A 16,933-nucleotide genomic window follows, 5' to 3' on the forward strand; every position below is an offset into this window, starting at 1 on the left:
TGGCATTGTTGGGACATGCTAATTCTGTGGTTAACTTTTTATAGATTTGCTAAACTGTTTTCCACAGCAGCTGCACCATTTTATATTCCAACCAGCAACGTACAAGAGTTCCAATATCTTCACATTCTTGTCAACATTTTCCACTTTTTAAAAAAAATTATAGTGATCTTGGTAAGGATGAGAATTGGTATCTCATTGTGGTTTTGATTTGCCTTTTCCTAATGACCAGTGATGCTGAACATCTTTACAAGTGCTTGTTAGCTATTCATATAGAGTACTTATATATTTGGATACAAGTCCCTTATCAGGTATATGACCCTCTAGTGAATTTTTCATTAAAGTTATTGTACTTTTCAGGTCTAGAATTTTTATTTGGTTTCATGTTATAATTTCTATCTGTTTATTGATAGTCTCTTTTGGTTCAGTCATTGTTCTCCTGGTTCCCTTTAGTTCTTAGTCTATGATTTTCTTTATTTCTTTGATCATATTTAAGGCTGTTGATTTAAAGTCATTGTCTAGTAAGTCCAATGTTTTTCCAGTGACAGTTTCTGTTAATTTCTTTCTTTTTTTTTTTTTTTTTTGGCGGTACGCGGGCCTCTCACTGTTGTGGCCTTTCTCGTTGCGGAGCACAGGCTCCGGATGCGCAGGCTCCACGGCATGGGGGATCTTCCCAGACTGGGGCACGAACATGCATCCCCTGCATCGGCAGGCAGACTCTCAACCACTGCGCCACCAGGGAAGCCCAATTTCTTTTTTTCATGGGAATGAGCTGTACTTTCTTTTTTCTTTGCATACCTCAATTTTTTTTGTTGAAACTGGACATTTTGAATAGTATAATGTGGTAACTTTGGTAATCAGATTCTTCCTTCTCTGGGTTTGTTCTTGTTCCTTTGTGTGCTTTGTATTTGCTTATTTAGTGACTTTTCCAAACTATTTTTAAAGACTTATTCTTTGTTGTATATGCTCTCTGCAGTCTGTTCCTTAAGCTTGTGGTCAGCTCATGTTTTGATAAGATGTTCTTAAATGCCTAGAGCAAAAAGAGAACCAAAGAAAGACAAGGGAAAAAACCTCTCTTGGTCTTCGCAGATTGGCTCTGTGTTGGGCCTTCCTCTAATGCTTGGCCAGGCCATTTACAACTCCACCCTAGCATTCACACCCTGCTGATACTGAGCCTAAAGATCAGAGAGAGATTAAAGCTTAGGTTCCTGTCATGTCTTTTCTGAGCATGTGTCCTGCTCTCCGCATGTGCTTGGCTTTCTAGACTCTTCTCTCTTTCTATCTTGTTCCCTCTTCACTTTTGATTAAATTGCCATAGAAGATCCAAGCCTTATTTTACATCATTGCTTCGGAAGGAGACACATTTTGTTTGTTGTGAACTTTAATTTAGTAGAATTTTTTCCCCTTTATCTCAATTTTGTAGTGATTGTATAATTCTGAGGTTCCAACATTTCAAGATGAATGAAAGATCTTGCAAATTGATTGATGCTGTCACAGTTGTTCTCACTGTAGTTTCATTCTTGAAAGTCTGTATGTACCTTTGTCAAATGCTTTTATTGAGCACTTACTGTGGGACTGGAATTGTGTTATATACTTTATGTGGTTTTCTTATTTAACGCTGTCTACAACCCCAAGAGTTAGGTACTATTATTATCTGTATTTTATTGATAAGGAAACAAGTTTAGAGAGATCAAATAATTTACTCATATCTCTCACAGCTATGACTATGTTGTATAGCATTAAACTCTTAAGCATCATTTACTGTTTGCTTCACAAGAATGGGATTTCTAGGACTTCTTTTTTTCCACTTTATCTTCATTTCTATTTTTATTTCTACTCTTAATTGTATTATCATTTTTTACCACATTTCTCAGGCACGCAGAAACAAATCAGCAAACTAACAGAAACCACTGGAAAGTACAAACTACAAACAAAAGACTAACAGCAGTAGTGAATTCAATTTGGAATAGAATGCTATGTGTGAATAACATAGGGATAGTCCTGTAGTTCCTCCATTTCTAGAAGAAAATTCTAATGATACTTGGTTGGAGATGAAGCTTGGATATTTAGAAACTTAGGAAACAGACACTCTCATTAAAAGAGTTTATTTACTGCAATGCTTATATGCTATTAAAAACAATTTTAGTGCCTCAAATGGTGTTTCTAATAATGACAAGGCACTATGTCAAAGATGCATATATGAACAAAATTGTTTCATGAAGTGTAAATGTGGAAAAGTAATATTTATAAACTACGTTATGTGATTTTAGATGTTCTAGTTGAATTAATAGATTAACTTTTAGAAGTAGAAAAAGGGTGGTCCAGTGGTTAGGATGCCACACTTTCACTGCCCAGGGCACGGGTTCCATCCCTGGTAGGGGAGCTGGGATCCCACAAGCCATGAGGCATGGCCAAAAAAAAAAAGTAGAAAAAAAAAATCTTAAGACTCTGAAGATGTGCATATCATCTCTCGTCCTTCTACCTTCAACCCAAGCCAGAGAGAGGACTAGAATATTCTTTAACTTCTGAAAATCTAGCCAGACCCCTTCTATTGCTGTAGTTTCTGCTGACCTCTAATTGCCTATAACCATGAAAATGACTTCAGGGAGCTGGAAGCTGGGCTATAGGTGGATGCAATATAGGTAAGATAAATTTTGTTAGCGAAAAGGAGGAAAGCTCAAGACCAGTATTAATACATGCACGCAAACTGGTCTTTCAGTTGTCCATGATGACCTAAGGAGCTTACCCCAGAATGTAAATCAATGCACTGCTTCCTTTACTGAGAAAAAGTCTTGCTATTAAAAACAAAAGTCAGTTAAACTAAATGGTGTCTTTAGTGACTCAGTTTGCATTCTGGCACAAGCTCCTTCTCTCATCATGGGCTGGTAACAAACTCTTTGTGGACTGGTATTGGTCTGAGGATCACAATTTGAAACCCCATTAAAAAGACGGTAAAGTGCATTTTGAAGAGCATATAGCCACAAGGACAAAGAGAACAGGATAGAAGAACTAAGAAGAAAACTTCAGAAACTGGAAAGCAGTTGGATAATAGTAACTAACTTTAGAAGACCAAGAAAGAAATTCTTAGCTAGTATGAGATAAGCCAAAAAGTAACCTGGCTTATATCACCAAGCCCCCAAATATATGTAATTGATAGCACCAGGTGCCTCTGGAAGTAGAGACAAAGAACTAACAACAGGAGGATTCATTGTAAGCCTGTTTCAGAAGCAGTTAGACCCTAGATCATCTCCCTAAGTCCAGTGTCTGCTTTCCCCTCATCCTGGCAAAAGACTGGTCATTTAGTCTCAAAAGGGGGTGAAAGGGTCAGAGAGTCTCTGAACTGGGAGATATTAGGCATAGTTGAGAGTGTGGAATGTTCTGAAAGCAAAAGGTTAATGAAAGTTTATTTATTAAAAAGCGAGCATCCCAGGGACTTCCCTGGTGGTCCAATGGTTGGGACTCCATGCTTCCATTGCAGAGGGTGTGGGTTCAACTCCCGGTCGGGGAACTAAGATCCCACATGCCACATGGTGTGGCCAAAAAGTAAAAAAAAAAAAACAAATTTAATTAAAAAAAATTTTTTTTAAATTGAGCATCCCAGCCTTTATTCCCTACTCAGTTCCCAGGATGCTGGCAACCAGGCCTTTACCATTCAGGTAAGAGATTGAAAGAGCTTCTCTGGGAAAGTGATAAATCAAAAAGGAAAGACCAGATTTCTGGAGTTTCAAAAGAACATGCCTCAGTTGGATTACTCTATAGAAAAAACCACACTTGACAGGCCCCATCCATATGCAGAGACTTCCAATCATCCTTTTAGTGACCGCTCTTAAATATGAGCAGACAGCCAAGGATTATAGACATTTGAGGAAAGCATTTCATATGAAAGACTGAGACTTAAAAAAAAAAAAAGACAAAAAGCCAATTGGAGGAAGGCTTGTGAAGAGAAGTACATTTCCCAAAATTACTAATATTTTTAGAGAGATAAAAGATATTGAACTCAATCAACAAGAACAGGATGCTTTAAAAAAGTTTACAGAACAAGAACAGTAACAACAGCTCTTTCAAATTAAACAAATTAAAAAGCCAATTAAATAAAAGGATTTATTAATAAAGTTGAGGAAATATCCCAGAAAGTAAAACAAAAGCTCAAAAAGGGGAGGTGTAAGACAGAAGAAAAATAAGGTTCAACTTTAGGAACTCCAGAAAGAGAAAACAGAGGGAAGGAAGTCATTAAAGAAATAAATTAAGAAGATTTTACAGAATAAAAGGGCTCACCAAATGTCTAGCATAATGGATGAAAACAGTCCCATACTGAGTAACATCACTGAGAAATTTTAGGACAAAAAGAAAATCTTAGAGTCTTTGAGATTGGGAGTGAAGGGGAAAGAAGTAGGTTTTATATGAAGTTTCAAGGATTAGACTGGAGTTACATTACTCAACAGCAGCTCTGGAAGCCATAATACAATGGAAAAATGTCTTTAAAATGACTCAGGAAAACAGTTGCCAAGCTAGAGTTATATACCTAGCCAAACAATTAACTCACTGTAAGGGAAGAATAAAGACATACTGAAATAACTAAGGTTTCAAAAATTTCATCTCCCATACTGTCTTTCTTAGAAAGTTATTGGAAGATGTTCCCTACCAAGATGAAGGAATAAAGCAAGAAATTGGAAAATCATAGGGCTCAGGAAGCAGGGAACCCAATGAGAGAGAGAGAGAGAGAATGTGAGGAGTACAAAGGGGAGATTCAAGATGACAGCTGTGCAGCAGGTCTAAATAGCAGCCCAGTCCATATTAGAGCAAGTCAGAGACTCCTGAATATATTTTTTCAAGAAGAAGGAATTAATAGACTACTGTACCTGATGTATTTAAGTGTACTGAGAGGAGAGTTATAAAATTGGTGGAGAGGTTGGGGTTAAGTTAGTGTAAAGTAGTGTGCAAAAAAAAAAGTAAAGGGTGAAAGAATGAAAGATAGATAGATAGATAGATATTATTGGGCTGCAGTCATCTCATTGAACCTCATAAGAAACCCTGAACCCGAATTGCCCAGCCATGGGGTTCCTGGATTCCTGACCCAGAGGAAATGAATGAGATAATAAATATTCATTGTTGTTTTAAAGCTAACCTAAGTTTTAGGTTAATGTATTATGTAGCAATAGATAACTAATACAGATTTTGGTACCTGGAAGTAGGCTGTTGCCATAATGAAAACTTAAAAATGTGGGAGTGGCTTTGGAACTGATTAGTGGGAGGAAGTTGGAAGGACCTTGAGATAGTGGAAGACTGAAGATCCTTGTAAAGACTGTTATTAGAAGCTTGATAACCTGTGAGGTTACCAGTAAAGACTTTAAGGAGAATGAGGACAATGTTATTGGAAACTAGAGGAAAGGAGATCCTTGCTATGCTGTGGCAAAAAAAAAAAAAAAAAAAAAAAAAAAAAAAAGTAGCAACACGGTCACCTACAGTAATATGCAAAGTAGAAAATATATTTAATAAACTGGGTGATAGAGCTAAGGAAATTTCCAGACAAAGTGTTAGAAGTGCTGCATGGCTGCTTCTTGCTGCTTATAGTAAAATGCAAGGGGAGTGCCTTAAAGGAAGGACTATTAAATATAAAGGAGCCAGGAACTGTTGGGTTTGAAAATTCCCAGCCCCTCCAATGGCAAATGATGCTAAAATTAGAGATGGCTTTCTGGCAAAGATTAACTCCAGGGCACAATCAGAAAAATATAGTCTAAAAATGAAGCCAAGATATGACTATAATATCTGTGTTATGACCTCAAGAGATTTAAGGCAGTGCCTCAAAGAACCACTGTCAGACACTTAAGAGTGTTGTTCCTCAGCAGCCTTTGCAGAAGAGGGCTTTTCTCAGAGATTTGTGAGTAGGGCTTTTGCTAATGGTTTGAAACCTAATAAGATTCACGAAAGACCTGCAAAGTTTTTTTGTTTGTTTTTTCTTAAACTTTGTTACCGTTTAATCATTGACAATGTTCTCTACACTAACGCCACATTCGTAGTCATCAGTGCTGTTATGATCTGCAAAGTTTTTAAGAGAATTGTATTAGCAGAAACACCAGCAGGATTGAAAGGAATGGATAGAATAAAATGAAAAGAAGCTTTCGGGCCTCAAAAGTTGTAGGGGCATGAAGCAGTCTGTAGAAACTACTCAGCCGCAAATATGGGCTCCCTTTCATGGAAAAGGAGGGATGACTCAGAGGGTAGAACCAAGAGCTGTGGAGAATCATTCCTGTATTCTGAGTTCTAATCAAGGAACTGCTAACATGTGCCCAATGGATTTCAGATTTGCTAGTTACTAGGAACTCCTCTAAACCTCCTGATTTTCCCCTTTTGGAGTGGAGGGTGTATAGCAACTATCCTTTGCATGTCTCACCATTTTATAGTGTTGCATGAGTGTGTGCTGGGTAAAGAACTTGTCTCTGTGGTTCACAAATCTTAAGGTTGAGAGAAACTGTGCATGAGGAGTGTCATCCCTGAGTTACTTTAAGTGGTGAGATCCTGGACTTTAAGCTGATGCTGTAAGTGAATGAGACTTTGGGGTGGTGTGGGAGGACTAAAGGTAGTTTGCATTTAGGTGGCTGGAGTGTGGGGTGTGGTGGTTTACAAACATGTCTTCAACAGGTGGAGCTGGGCTGCCCTGGGGGTGCAGTGGGTAAGCATCCATCTGCCAATGCGGGGGACATGGGTTCCAGCCCCGATGCGGGAAGATCCCACATGCCACGGAGCAACTAAGGCCGTGTGTCACAACTACTGAGCCCATGTGCCACAACTACTGAGCCTGCACTCTAGAGCCCGCGAGCCACAACTACTGAACCCACGTGCCACAACTACTGAGCCTGCGCTCTAGAGCCCACGTGCCTCAACTACTGAGCCCATGTGCCACAACTACTGAGCCTGCGCTCTAGAGCCCATGAGTCACACTGCTGAGCCCGTGCACCACAACTACTGAGCCTGCGCTCTAGGGCCCCCGAGCCACAACTACTGAGCCCACGCACCACAACTACTGAAGCCCACGTGCCTAGAGCCCATGCTCCGCAACAAGAGAAGCCACCACAATGAGAAGCCTGCGCGCCGCAACGAAGAGTAGCCCCGCTATCTGCAACTAGAGAACACCCACACGCAGCAACGAAGACCCAACACAGCTGAAAAAAAAAGGTGGAGCCGAATTCCATTCCCCTTGAATGTGGGCCAGATTTAGTGACTTGCTTCTGATGAATAAAATGCGGCAGAAGTGATGCGACATGGCTTTTGAGGGTAGGTCATAAAAGGATAGCTTCTGCCTGGCGCACACTCCATCTCTCTCTTATTCTCCTTTCCTCTGCCACCTCCGTCTCTCTTTCAGATCACTTATTCTTTAGGAAAGCCAGCTGCCATGTTGTGAAGACACTCAAGCAGCTCTTTGGAGAGTAGAGGGACCCAGATGAGGAGGAACTGAGGCTTCCTGCCAAAACCCAGCACCAGTGTGCCAGTAATATGTAAAATAAATCCTTCAGCCCTGGTCAAGCCTTCAGGTGACTGCAGCTCTGACTGACAACTTGCTGCAACCTTGTGAGAAATCCTGAAATGGCTGAGCTGTTCCTAAATTCCTGGCACAGAGACCATATGAGATAGTAAGTGTTTATTGTTGTTCTAGTCCACTGAGTTGGGGCAGTTAGTTACACAGCAATAGATTAACAATGGATCTAGCCAAAATTGTGATATAATCGTAATGGGAGGAAAATGGACCTCTCAAAATCTACCCACCTAAATACGTAAAGTGAATTGTCTATGGTCATGTTAATGTAGGGAGGCAATACGTTTTTTCATATTTTTCACAGTGATAGACTGATAACATATAACTAGCATTCTTTGCACTCTGTCTTTAAAAATGAGTAGACAGGGCTTCCCTGGTGGCGCAGTGGTTGAGAGTACGCCTGCCGATGCAGGGGACACGGGTTTGTGCCCAGGTCCAGGAGGATCCCACATGCCACGGAGTGGCTGGGCCCGTGAGCCATGGCCGCTGAGCCTGCGCGTCCGGAGCCTGTGCTCCGCAACGGGAGAGGCCACAACAGTGAGAGGCCCGCGTACCACCAAAAAAAAAAAAAAAAAGTGCTTAAAAAAAAAAGAAGAGTAGACATGGATTAAAAGCAAAGAATTTTAGAGATGGGAGGAAAATAAGAGATTATGTAATTCACGTCTTCTGTTTAGAGGGAATTTTAGAAATAGTAGGTACACAATATATGGTTTTGGTGTATGTATGACATACATCTATTTATTCTGAAGGTATTATTTAAAATTTTGATTTATCAAAATAATACCTATACATAGTTAAACAATCCAATATTACTAATATCTTTCTTATCAAAAACAGTCCTATCCATTTTTGTATCCCAAGACAGCCACTTTTACCTTTTAACATGAATCTTCTGATAATCACCCTCATAGTTTCAGATAATGAGATTATACTATTGTTTCTCGATTTATTAGCTTTAGAGAGTATTTACTGACTTTGCATTATGATCATGGAGAATTTCTTTCTTATCCCAACTTCTCCAATTTCCCAGTAGAATTACAATTTTCAGTTAAGCCAGTGCTTAATATTTACACCATAAATATAAATAGTTTTCACTGCTGAGTCAGGTAATATACAATGATTATCTGTCTTCATATGGACGTTTGTTTTCTTGGAGTTAATTATTTCCTTTTCTTTATTTTGCTTAATTTTCTATATATGTACAGCTTGTTTGGTACTCATGTATTAACAGATCCGATGAATGCCCGGCAATCATTGTTTCAAATTCAAACACATCATATAATCCATCCGACCCACAGCCTTCTGTCCTCTTGCTCAAATAGGGACAGTGGCTCTCTAGACTAGCTGTCATGTTAGGACTTTCCTTAGCCATTCTGGTTTGGGGATTGTTTTTGAAAGATTTTGCTAATGTGAATATAACTAGAAGGAGGAAGCATTAATATTTTAAAGAGAATCCTAAATTATTAATGTATACTGCTTCTATGTCCTAGATTCACCAGCCTGTGAGGTCACATAAAATGAATTCACTTTTGCTTTTGATGCCCAAGGTATAGGGGCTCAAGTCTTCACAGTTTGAATGCAAGATCTTAGCACCTTTGCAACATTGCAACTTTGCAAAGTGCTCTCTGAGTTTTTCTGGGGGTCCACAAAAGGGATATACTTACTAACTAGTCTATCCACTGGTTACCACAAGGCACTTGCTGTGTTTTTCCTCTTCTGCTGTGACCCCCTGGCCGATGTGTATTGCCCTGAATGCTGTTTGAAGGGGCTGATGGTCTCCCTCACTGCTGATGGTATTGCTCGTAAGATAGATGTTATATTTGCCAAGGGTGTTTTTTCCTGATGTCGCCATTGCCAGGAACACCAGGGGTACTAGGCTTGATGGGAGGTAATTAGACTGACCCTTTCCCCACTTCCACACCGCTTTCCTACTCCCCCTCCTCCATTGCTCAAAATCCAGGGTTTACAGACTCTTTCGGCTTCTCCTTTTTGTAGTTTCCTACTTACACACCTGCCCATAGCCCCTCTGTCCAATGCAATGATAATCAACAGTCACAACCAGCTGCTAAGCACCGATTTCAGCGGGGACAACACAAAAGCCAGAAGGCTCAGACACATAGCTCAGCCACATAACTTATTCCCAAACCAGAATGTTCAACATTTATATTCTAAAGAGGTTCTCAAGCCAGAGAAACAGTCAGCTTTAAAGTGAGATGAAGTCTTCATTCTGGAGATAGAACAGTAACTTGCAGCTTTCAAATAATGGACCGCTTTCTCTGCTAAACAAGATTTTACATGCCTTAGCATCTCCTCTCAATCCAAGCACCATATTGCCAATCTTTAAACACATATGTCCATATTCTTTTAGAAACCCCAAAGAGTTTTTTTCTTTGGGTAAATTTGGAAGCCTTCTATTGCTATCTGTAAGTAATCAAACAGAATTGAAATACTAAATATTTCAGACTACTAATTCAGACTGACCTTTGCTCTAAACACTGTCTAAACTTGCTCAGTTAGCATTTCCAAAGAATACTTAAAAGTGGAGATGCTACCAACAGGAGAGCTGCCAGCAGACCACAGAAGAGGAAAGGCCTTTTCTTGTGAGGTTTAAAGCACTACCGTGCTGGTCTTTTGGGCCAAATGAGAGAATGGTTTTCAAAACAAAGGCCATGTTATTCCAGCAAAACATTTCAGGTGGTACCCAAGACCCTTCATCATCTTCCCCTGCCTTCCTGGCCAGTGCCATCCCCCCCTCTTTAATGTTCCAGTTTTCTTCATTTAGTGGATGAGGACAGTTAGAGTCACACTTTACCTAGTCAGTAAGAAGTAGAGCCAGGATTTTAACCCAGGTGAATTTGACCTCAAAACTGGTGGCTCTTTCCTGCTTACCTCATCGTGATGTGTCACTTCCTTACGGTCACTACAGAGGCGACTGTAAGGAAGAAGAATTTATCTGGGGAGCTACCCAGCCATGTGGCTTATCTGGGATTTCCCTGGCGTACATCCGTAATGGCTCCCTGCTGATACATGGTCTACGTTGAAGGAGGTTCTGGATTGGATACCCTGTGCGAGCAGACCTAATCCCGAACCTCACTGTCCCTCCTTTTTCTTCTAATGCCTTTTCTCCCATCCCTTTTTCAAAGAGAGACCAAGCAACTGGTTGCTGATCCTGCACTCTGCTCCCCATAAGTCACCCAAATGGCAGCCCTGGCTTACCTTTCCTACGACATCTGTTAATAGCTTCAGGGCCAGAGGATCATGAACCAAGGAGTCCGTGTAAAAGGAGCCAAGGTATTTCTTTGGGTTGGTTGGATTGTCCTGGGCACACAGATCTGGACGCATGCTGAATCCATGGGAGATTCTTCCTACTGTGTAGGGGAAGGAACCACCTGCAAGTAAAGCCCATTCCTGAGGGACTAGGGTTAATTGAAAAGGATTCTTTTCAACCCTCATGTTGTATGCAAAGAGAAGTTACTGTAGCCCAGCTAGTTAACTGTATTTACAAAGGATCTACTGGGTTCCAAATGTGAGAGAAGACCCAGAAAAAAGAATAAAGTTTAACTCATCTAGAAATTCAGATTTAAGGAATTTATCCTAAAGAGAGAAGACAAGTGTATAAAGATGTGTGGTCAAGGTTTTCAAATGTAGCTTGGTTATAATAGAAAAATACAGAGGGAGCCTTTCAGTTGGGGAATATCTAAATAATGACGGCATATCCATAAAATGCATTGTCATGTATACAGCCATCAAAAATGATGAAGCTCTGTACTCACTGACATGGAAAGATGTCTCCATGTGCTGTTGAGAAGGAAAAGCGGATTAGAGAACAGTGTGTATAGTTTGATATTGTGTGTGTGTATTCAAGGGTCACAAACTCACTTACCTACAGGGACCAAGCAGGAAATGGAAATGAATGAAACAGGCCTGTTTGTAAACAATAGTGAATGGTAGGGACTATTGCAAACTGGAGAGCTTGTGGTAGCTTGTGGTCTGACGAGAGATTTAAATGAAAAACAAAACAAAATCAAGTAAACTGTGCCAACCAAACTAAACTTGTCTGCAGAAATGGAATTTGGTCCTTGAACCATCATATACTTTAGAACAACTACCAGGACTAAATTGTGTCCCTCCAAAATTGTGTCCCTGACCCCCAATGTGACTGTACTTGTAGATAAAGCCTTTAAGGAGATAATGAAGCTTAAATGAGGTCATAAGGTGGGACCCTCATCCTACAGGACTGGTGTCCTCATAAGAAGAGGAAGAGACATAGGAACTCTCTGTCTGTCTTCCTGTGAACACACAAAGAAACGGCCATGTGGGGACACAGTAAGAAGGCGGCCTTCTGTAATCCAGGAAGAGAGACCGCACTAAAAACCAGCTGCACTGGCATCTTGATCTGGGAACTCCATAACTGTGAGAAAATACATTTCTGTTATTTAAGCTGCCCAGTCTGCGGTCACATTCTGTTACGGCAGCCCAAGCTGACTAATACAGATAGGGTCTTACCTCCATGTGCAAAACATACTTTCAGTTTAGGAAACTTCTCGAACACTCCACCCATGATCATGGAGCAAATGGCTGTGGTGGTCTCTGCGGGCATTCCTGGAAGAAGAAACAGTCATGACGTATAGCGCTTGTCATCACGAGCAAGAAGTTCAGTGATGTTAATGGCAGGGGAATGGGACCTTGCTGAGAAGCGCAGGGTCCCTGTGCCCTAGCATGGCTTGGTTGTACGCAGGCCATGACTTTGGCAAGCAGAAACCATCTGACACTTCCTATTTGCCACTTGCAAGTAGAGTCATCTAATGGCTAGAAGAGTCAAGGAGCCAGAGGACCTGTCTTTTGTCCTGATTCTCCCAGCTTCCATTTTGTGTGCAGTGGGGCAAGCAGAGTACAGTGAGTCTAGGCTGAACCCATTCTCCTCCAGTTGTTTGCTTCTTGGCCTTTGACAAGTAATTTAATGCCCCCGAGTCTGGGCTTCTTCACCTGTGAAATGGGGACAGTGTTGCCCATCTTGGAAGGCTGTTGTGGAACCTTGCAAGTGATGATGCTGGGAAAGTTCTTGGCCAGAGCTTCACATTGGAGGGGCTTGACAAATATGATTTGCCTCCCTGCTTTAATTTCCTCATCTGTAAACTGGGGTTAAGAATGGTTAGTTCTTGCCACTTAGTGAGTGCTCAATAGATATTAACTAATATTAATATTCCTGCCAAATCTTTACTGCTTCTTGGAGCTGAGGTTGAAAATAACTGGATTAAAATGAATTATTTCAAGTGCTTTGTGCTTCTAGAAGAGGCAGCTGGTCCATGCCCGATGCCTTCACCTCCATGGAATCCATCTGGGCTATATTTCCAGATGACTGCTTTTCAGACTGTGATTAAGAAATCTCTGGGGGCTCTGTGACTGAGCCCTGGGCCTTCTGGGGAAGCCTGATTCTCTGGCTGCCTAGTGGGCCTTTACTGGTTGTTCATCCTTCCTTAGGCCTGTCACTTTCCATGGACAGAGATGCCCCTGGCTCCCTGGATACTTGGCCTCTTGAGAATTCTGGAAGCATGATGGATTCACATCTGTCTGGGAGTGGTTTGTGGGCAGAGTTTCCTGCAGGCGGGGGGATAGGCAGCATCCCTTCCCTTTGGTCCTGTGATTCTGCTTTCCATTAACTACCTGGACAAAAACCCCACAATTGTCTATATAGGAACCAAAGTGGAATATTTATAATGTAAATTGGATCATGGCCCTGCCCTGCTGGGAATCCTCCAGTCTCCTAAAGACCGCCTTTGCATCCAGTATAAAATTCAGAAATTAGCCTGTTTGTTTATGACCTGTGTACTTGTCAGCTCAGGCTTCAGGGGGGCAGAGGTTTTGTCCATGTCTGGTACATCTTCAGTGCCCGGTGTGCTAGAAAGGATCAATATATGTGTTGCATAATGAGGGATGAAATGATCCTCTATGTAAAAATGCTCTCCTTTGTTTTTCATGTGGGAAGTTGCAATGCAAATAAGTTTGTGGAACTTGTCAAAGTGTTGTGTGAATTAGGATGAGATTTTCTTAGAAGCCAGAGAGCACAGGGGCTACTTAGTTTATCTCTTCCGACTAATTGTTGCTCAAGAATTTGGTGGGGGATGGGTAGGAAGCTGCCTTACTAAACACGTTCAGTCTCCAAAAGCAATAACAAGGGCATGAAATGTCAGAGCAGAAAGAGAATCCGGACCAGCTCCTATCCAGAGCTTGGTAGGCTCAGTAAAGGTCTCTCCTCTTTGCCCTTCCCTTACCCTCAGGTGGAACCATGGGTGAACAGTGCAGGTGGCAAAGAGCAGGTAACAGGGGACTTGAAAGCCTGGTCATCTGCAATCTAGGGTCTCAGATCCTTAGGCGGTAGAAGCTGACCTTCTTTCTGCTTGTAACTCCAGGGTTCTCATTTGTAAGGGCTGATGCGATCATTGGCTTCTAAAAATCTATTAGACAGGCATGGCTACTTTTTTGCAGAGCCTTTTTGGGAGTCTGTGTAGTGAGGTGGTGGCTTTGGAGTCAGACAGATCTATGTAAATTCCATTTTCACTTTTTAACTATGTGACCTGCACAACTTAACCACTTCGAGACTCAGTTTCTCCATCTATAAAATGGCTATTACAGGGAATTCCCTGGTGGTCCAGTGGTTAGGACTCCGAGTTTCCACTTCAGGGGGCACGGGTTTGATCCCTGATTGGGGAGCTAAGATAACCTGCAAGCCATGTGGCCCAGCCAAAAAAAAAAACTGGCTATTATAGTGTCAACCTCATAAAGTTTTGTGTGGATAAGATTAAAATTAAATGAGGTAATCTAACTGAATCACTTTGCTGTATACCTGAAACATTGTAAATCAACTATACTTCAATTAAAAAAATTAAATGAGGTAATACATATAGCACTATCCGAGTAAGAGCTCAATAACTCACAATCCTGTTAGTTATTCATACTTTCTCTCTTTGACATAATAGGGTCCCATAGATAATTGGAAAAAACTAAGGGCTTGACTCTCTTTTCCAGATCCCAAGCTGACACAAACCTATGAGCCAAGGGAACCAGTATTTGGCCATCCGTCCATCCATCTGCATGTCCCAGGGGTGCACAAATAGGGAACAGTTCAGCTTTTCAGCCTCCTTCAAAGAAGCAATGAGAGAGTGAGGGGGTTATTTGGATGAGCCAGCAAATTATAGGGCACTATTTTAGGGTATTGCTTTTCTCTGGGTCTATATTGATCTGAATAAATAAACTAAAATATTTTTGAAATTTTTTCTGATCTATATAAAAGAATATTGATAAACTCTGCTCCTGCTTGGCAACTAAAAAGAACACTTAGAATTAACAAGGGTGTTGGTGGATTTACCATTGAGGTTGATGAAACATCTACCCTTGAAACACTTTGGCTGAGAGCAAAACACTCAAGGACTGATCTCACACCTCAAACGTGAGGAAATTTCCCCTGCTGGTTCCTGTTTGGTCCCCTCTTTCGGAAGGACTGCTTCGATTGTAGTGTTGAAGTCAGGGGTGGAGTGTTCCCTCTTCTCCCTCTCTTGGAAACCCGACGATGTGGAAAGTGAGGAAGTGATGGGTTAGGAGCCAGGGGCTCATAACTGGCCTGACCTACGCCATCTGGCCACTCCGAGCCTGACACTGGGTGGGAATTTCTGGGATCTACAGGCACTCACAAAGCCTCAGGACCACAGCTGAGCGCCTGAAGAGTCCGCTGTGTATGAGATGACTTTAGAAAGGAAAGAGCTCTCAGTGCCTCAGCCAGGCAGGTACTGAAAAGACTGTCATGAGCAAACCTGCTCCAGGACCTTCTGGGAAATAGAAATACCATCTGGAGGAAATGACCTTTATTCGACACAATGGTTAATTAGAAAAAGTCCTCACAACAGGCTTTTAATATTAGTTGCTTGTCAAGGTTCAAAACAGATTTTTCTTGGACCATTTCTTTTCCAAATATATTGGGGTGCTGGGGTGAATCATCCTACCTCTACATATAAACATTTGGGCTAACCAGGCTGATGCAATGTGACTTGTGTACATAAGCCTTTTCAAAATGGAGAAATAATCCCAGGACAATAGGGGATTCTGGAAGTGGCAGGCAACAGGCAGATTGAAGAAAGCCCTTCTAATTCAACAGGTTCTGGGGAGCGGAACAGATAGAAATCTTTTGAAGGGAGAGGAGCTGATTGGTTTCTAATAACGGATGCAGGCTGGAAAGAGTATCAACTTCTTGGGATGGTTTGGGCTTGACAAAGGCATGTGATCTTGGTATCTTGGTGGGATTTCACTCCTCATAAGGATAAAGCTTTATTCTGTGTACGTGTGATGGTTCATTTCTATTCAATTCAAATTAACAAATATTTCTGATCACCTTCTGCATGTGAGACATTGTAGAGAATATAAAAAGAAGCCACTTATACCCTCAAAATCATGATAGTTTAAATTTAGTGAGCACTTACCATGTGCCAAAGCTGTTTATATATATATATGTATATATGTATATTTTATATCTAATATATATCCTATGTATATTATATACTACTATGCATTTTATATATATTATATATACTCATATATTTTTGTATATTATATTTATTTTATACATAGCATATTTTATACATAGCATAGCATATTTTATACATAGCATATTTTATACGTAACAATTGTTAACTAGTTTAATCCTTTATGAGATGAGCACTTTCATTACTCCCATTTTATATAACATATGTATTATTATATATTTACATATTATATATTATATATAATATCTAATTTATATATTTAATATATATTTTTAATATATATAGCAATTTTACAATTGTTAACTAGTTTAATCCTTTATGAGATGAGTACTTTTATTACTCCCATTTTAAAGAGGAGGAAACTAAGGCAGATAGAGGCTAAGTAACTTACTCAGGTCTTCTGGCTGATAAATGACAGGCAGTCTGCCACTACCACTCTGTTTGCTTCATACTCACCACAAAATCATTTTTGTACCTGATAACTGACCTGAGCGTGTGCCGTTGGGTTTGCTCACTAAGAAGGGAGGTCTAGGAGATAAGGGGGACAGTTGGGTGCTCTGGAGCTCAGGCTGCCCTCGAGATGACGAAGCCAACTTGGCTCACAGAAACGCCTCTCATTTGTTTCAGCACGTTACTGATGCAAGTTAGATAGTGCTAAGGCTGGCAAGTCTTGCTAACCAAACAAATGTGCTATCAACCCCAGGACATCACAAGTCAGATGGGGCCAGGATGCTTTTTTGAATCCCCACAGAGACTGGTAGCCCCCAAAACAGCCTAGTTAGAATGATTGATTGAGCTGGTCACATAAATGAAAATATCCATTTGGACCCCAATGGGCTGCTATTGCGTTCTGAGCCCCTTAGTAATTCAT

The 16,933-nt window shown here is 40.9% G+C and overlaps 1 protein-coding gene across 2 annotated transcripts in view; it reads right to left on the minus strand.

Moving 5' to 3' along the window:
* The window catches only part of ACMSD (aminocarboxymuconate semialdehyde decarboxylase), a 61,969-nt gene that overhangs the window by 18,285 nt on the left and 26,751 nt on the right, over window positions 1–16,933 (minus strand). For both annotated transcript variants that reach the window (XM_033860237.2, XM_033860238.1), the window contains 3 exons: window positions 14,574–14,667; window positions 12,035–12,130; window positions 10,745–10,917 (listed from right to left, as the gene is read on the minus strand). In XM_033860237.2, coding sequence (XP_033716128.1) covers window positions 10,745–10,917; window positions 12,035–12,130; window positions 14,574–14,667 — 363 coding nt within the window. The remainder of the gene's footprint in view (window positions 1–10,744; window positions 10,918–12,034; window positions 12,131–14,573; window positions 14,668–16,933) is intronic.

This window comes from Tursiops truncatus, chromosome 7, assembly GCF_011762595.2.
Source record: "Tursiops truncatus isolate mTurTru1 chromosome 7, mTurTru1.mat.Y, whole genome shotgun sequence".
NCBI lineage: Eukaryota > Metazoa > Chordata > Mammalia > Artiodactyla > Delphinidae > Tursiops > Tursiops truncatus.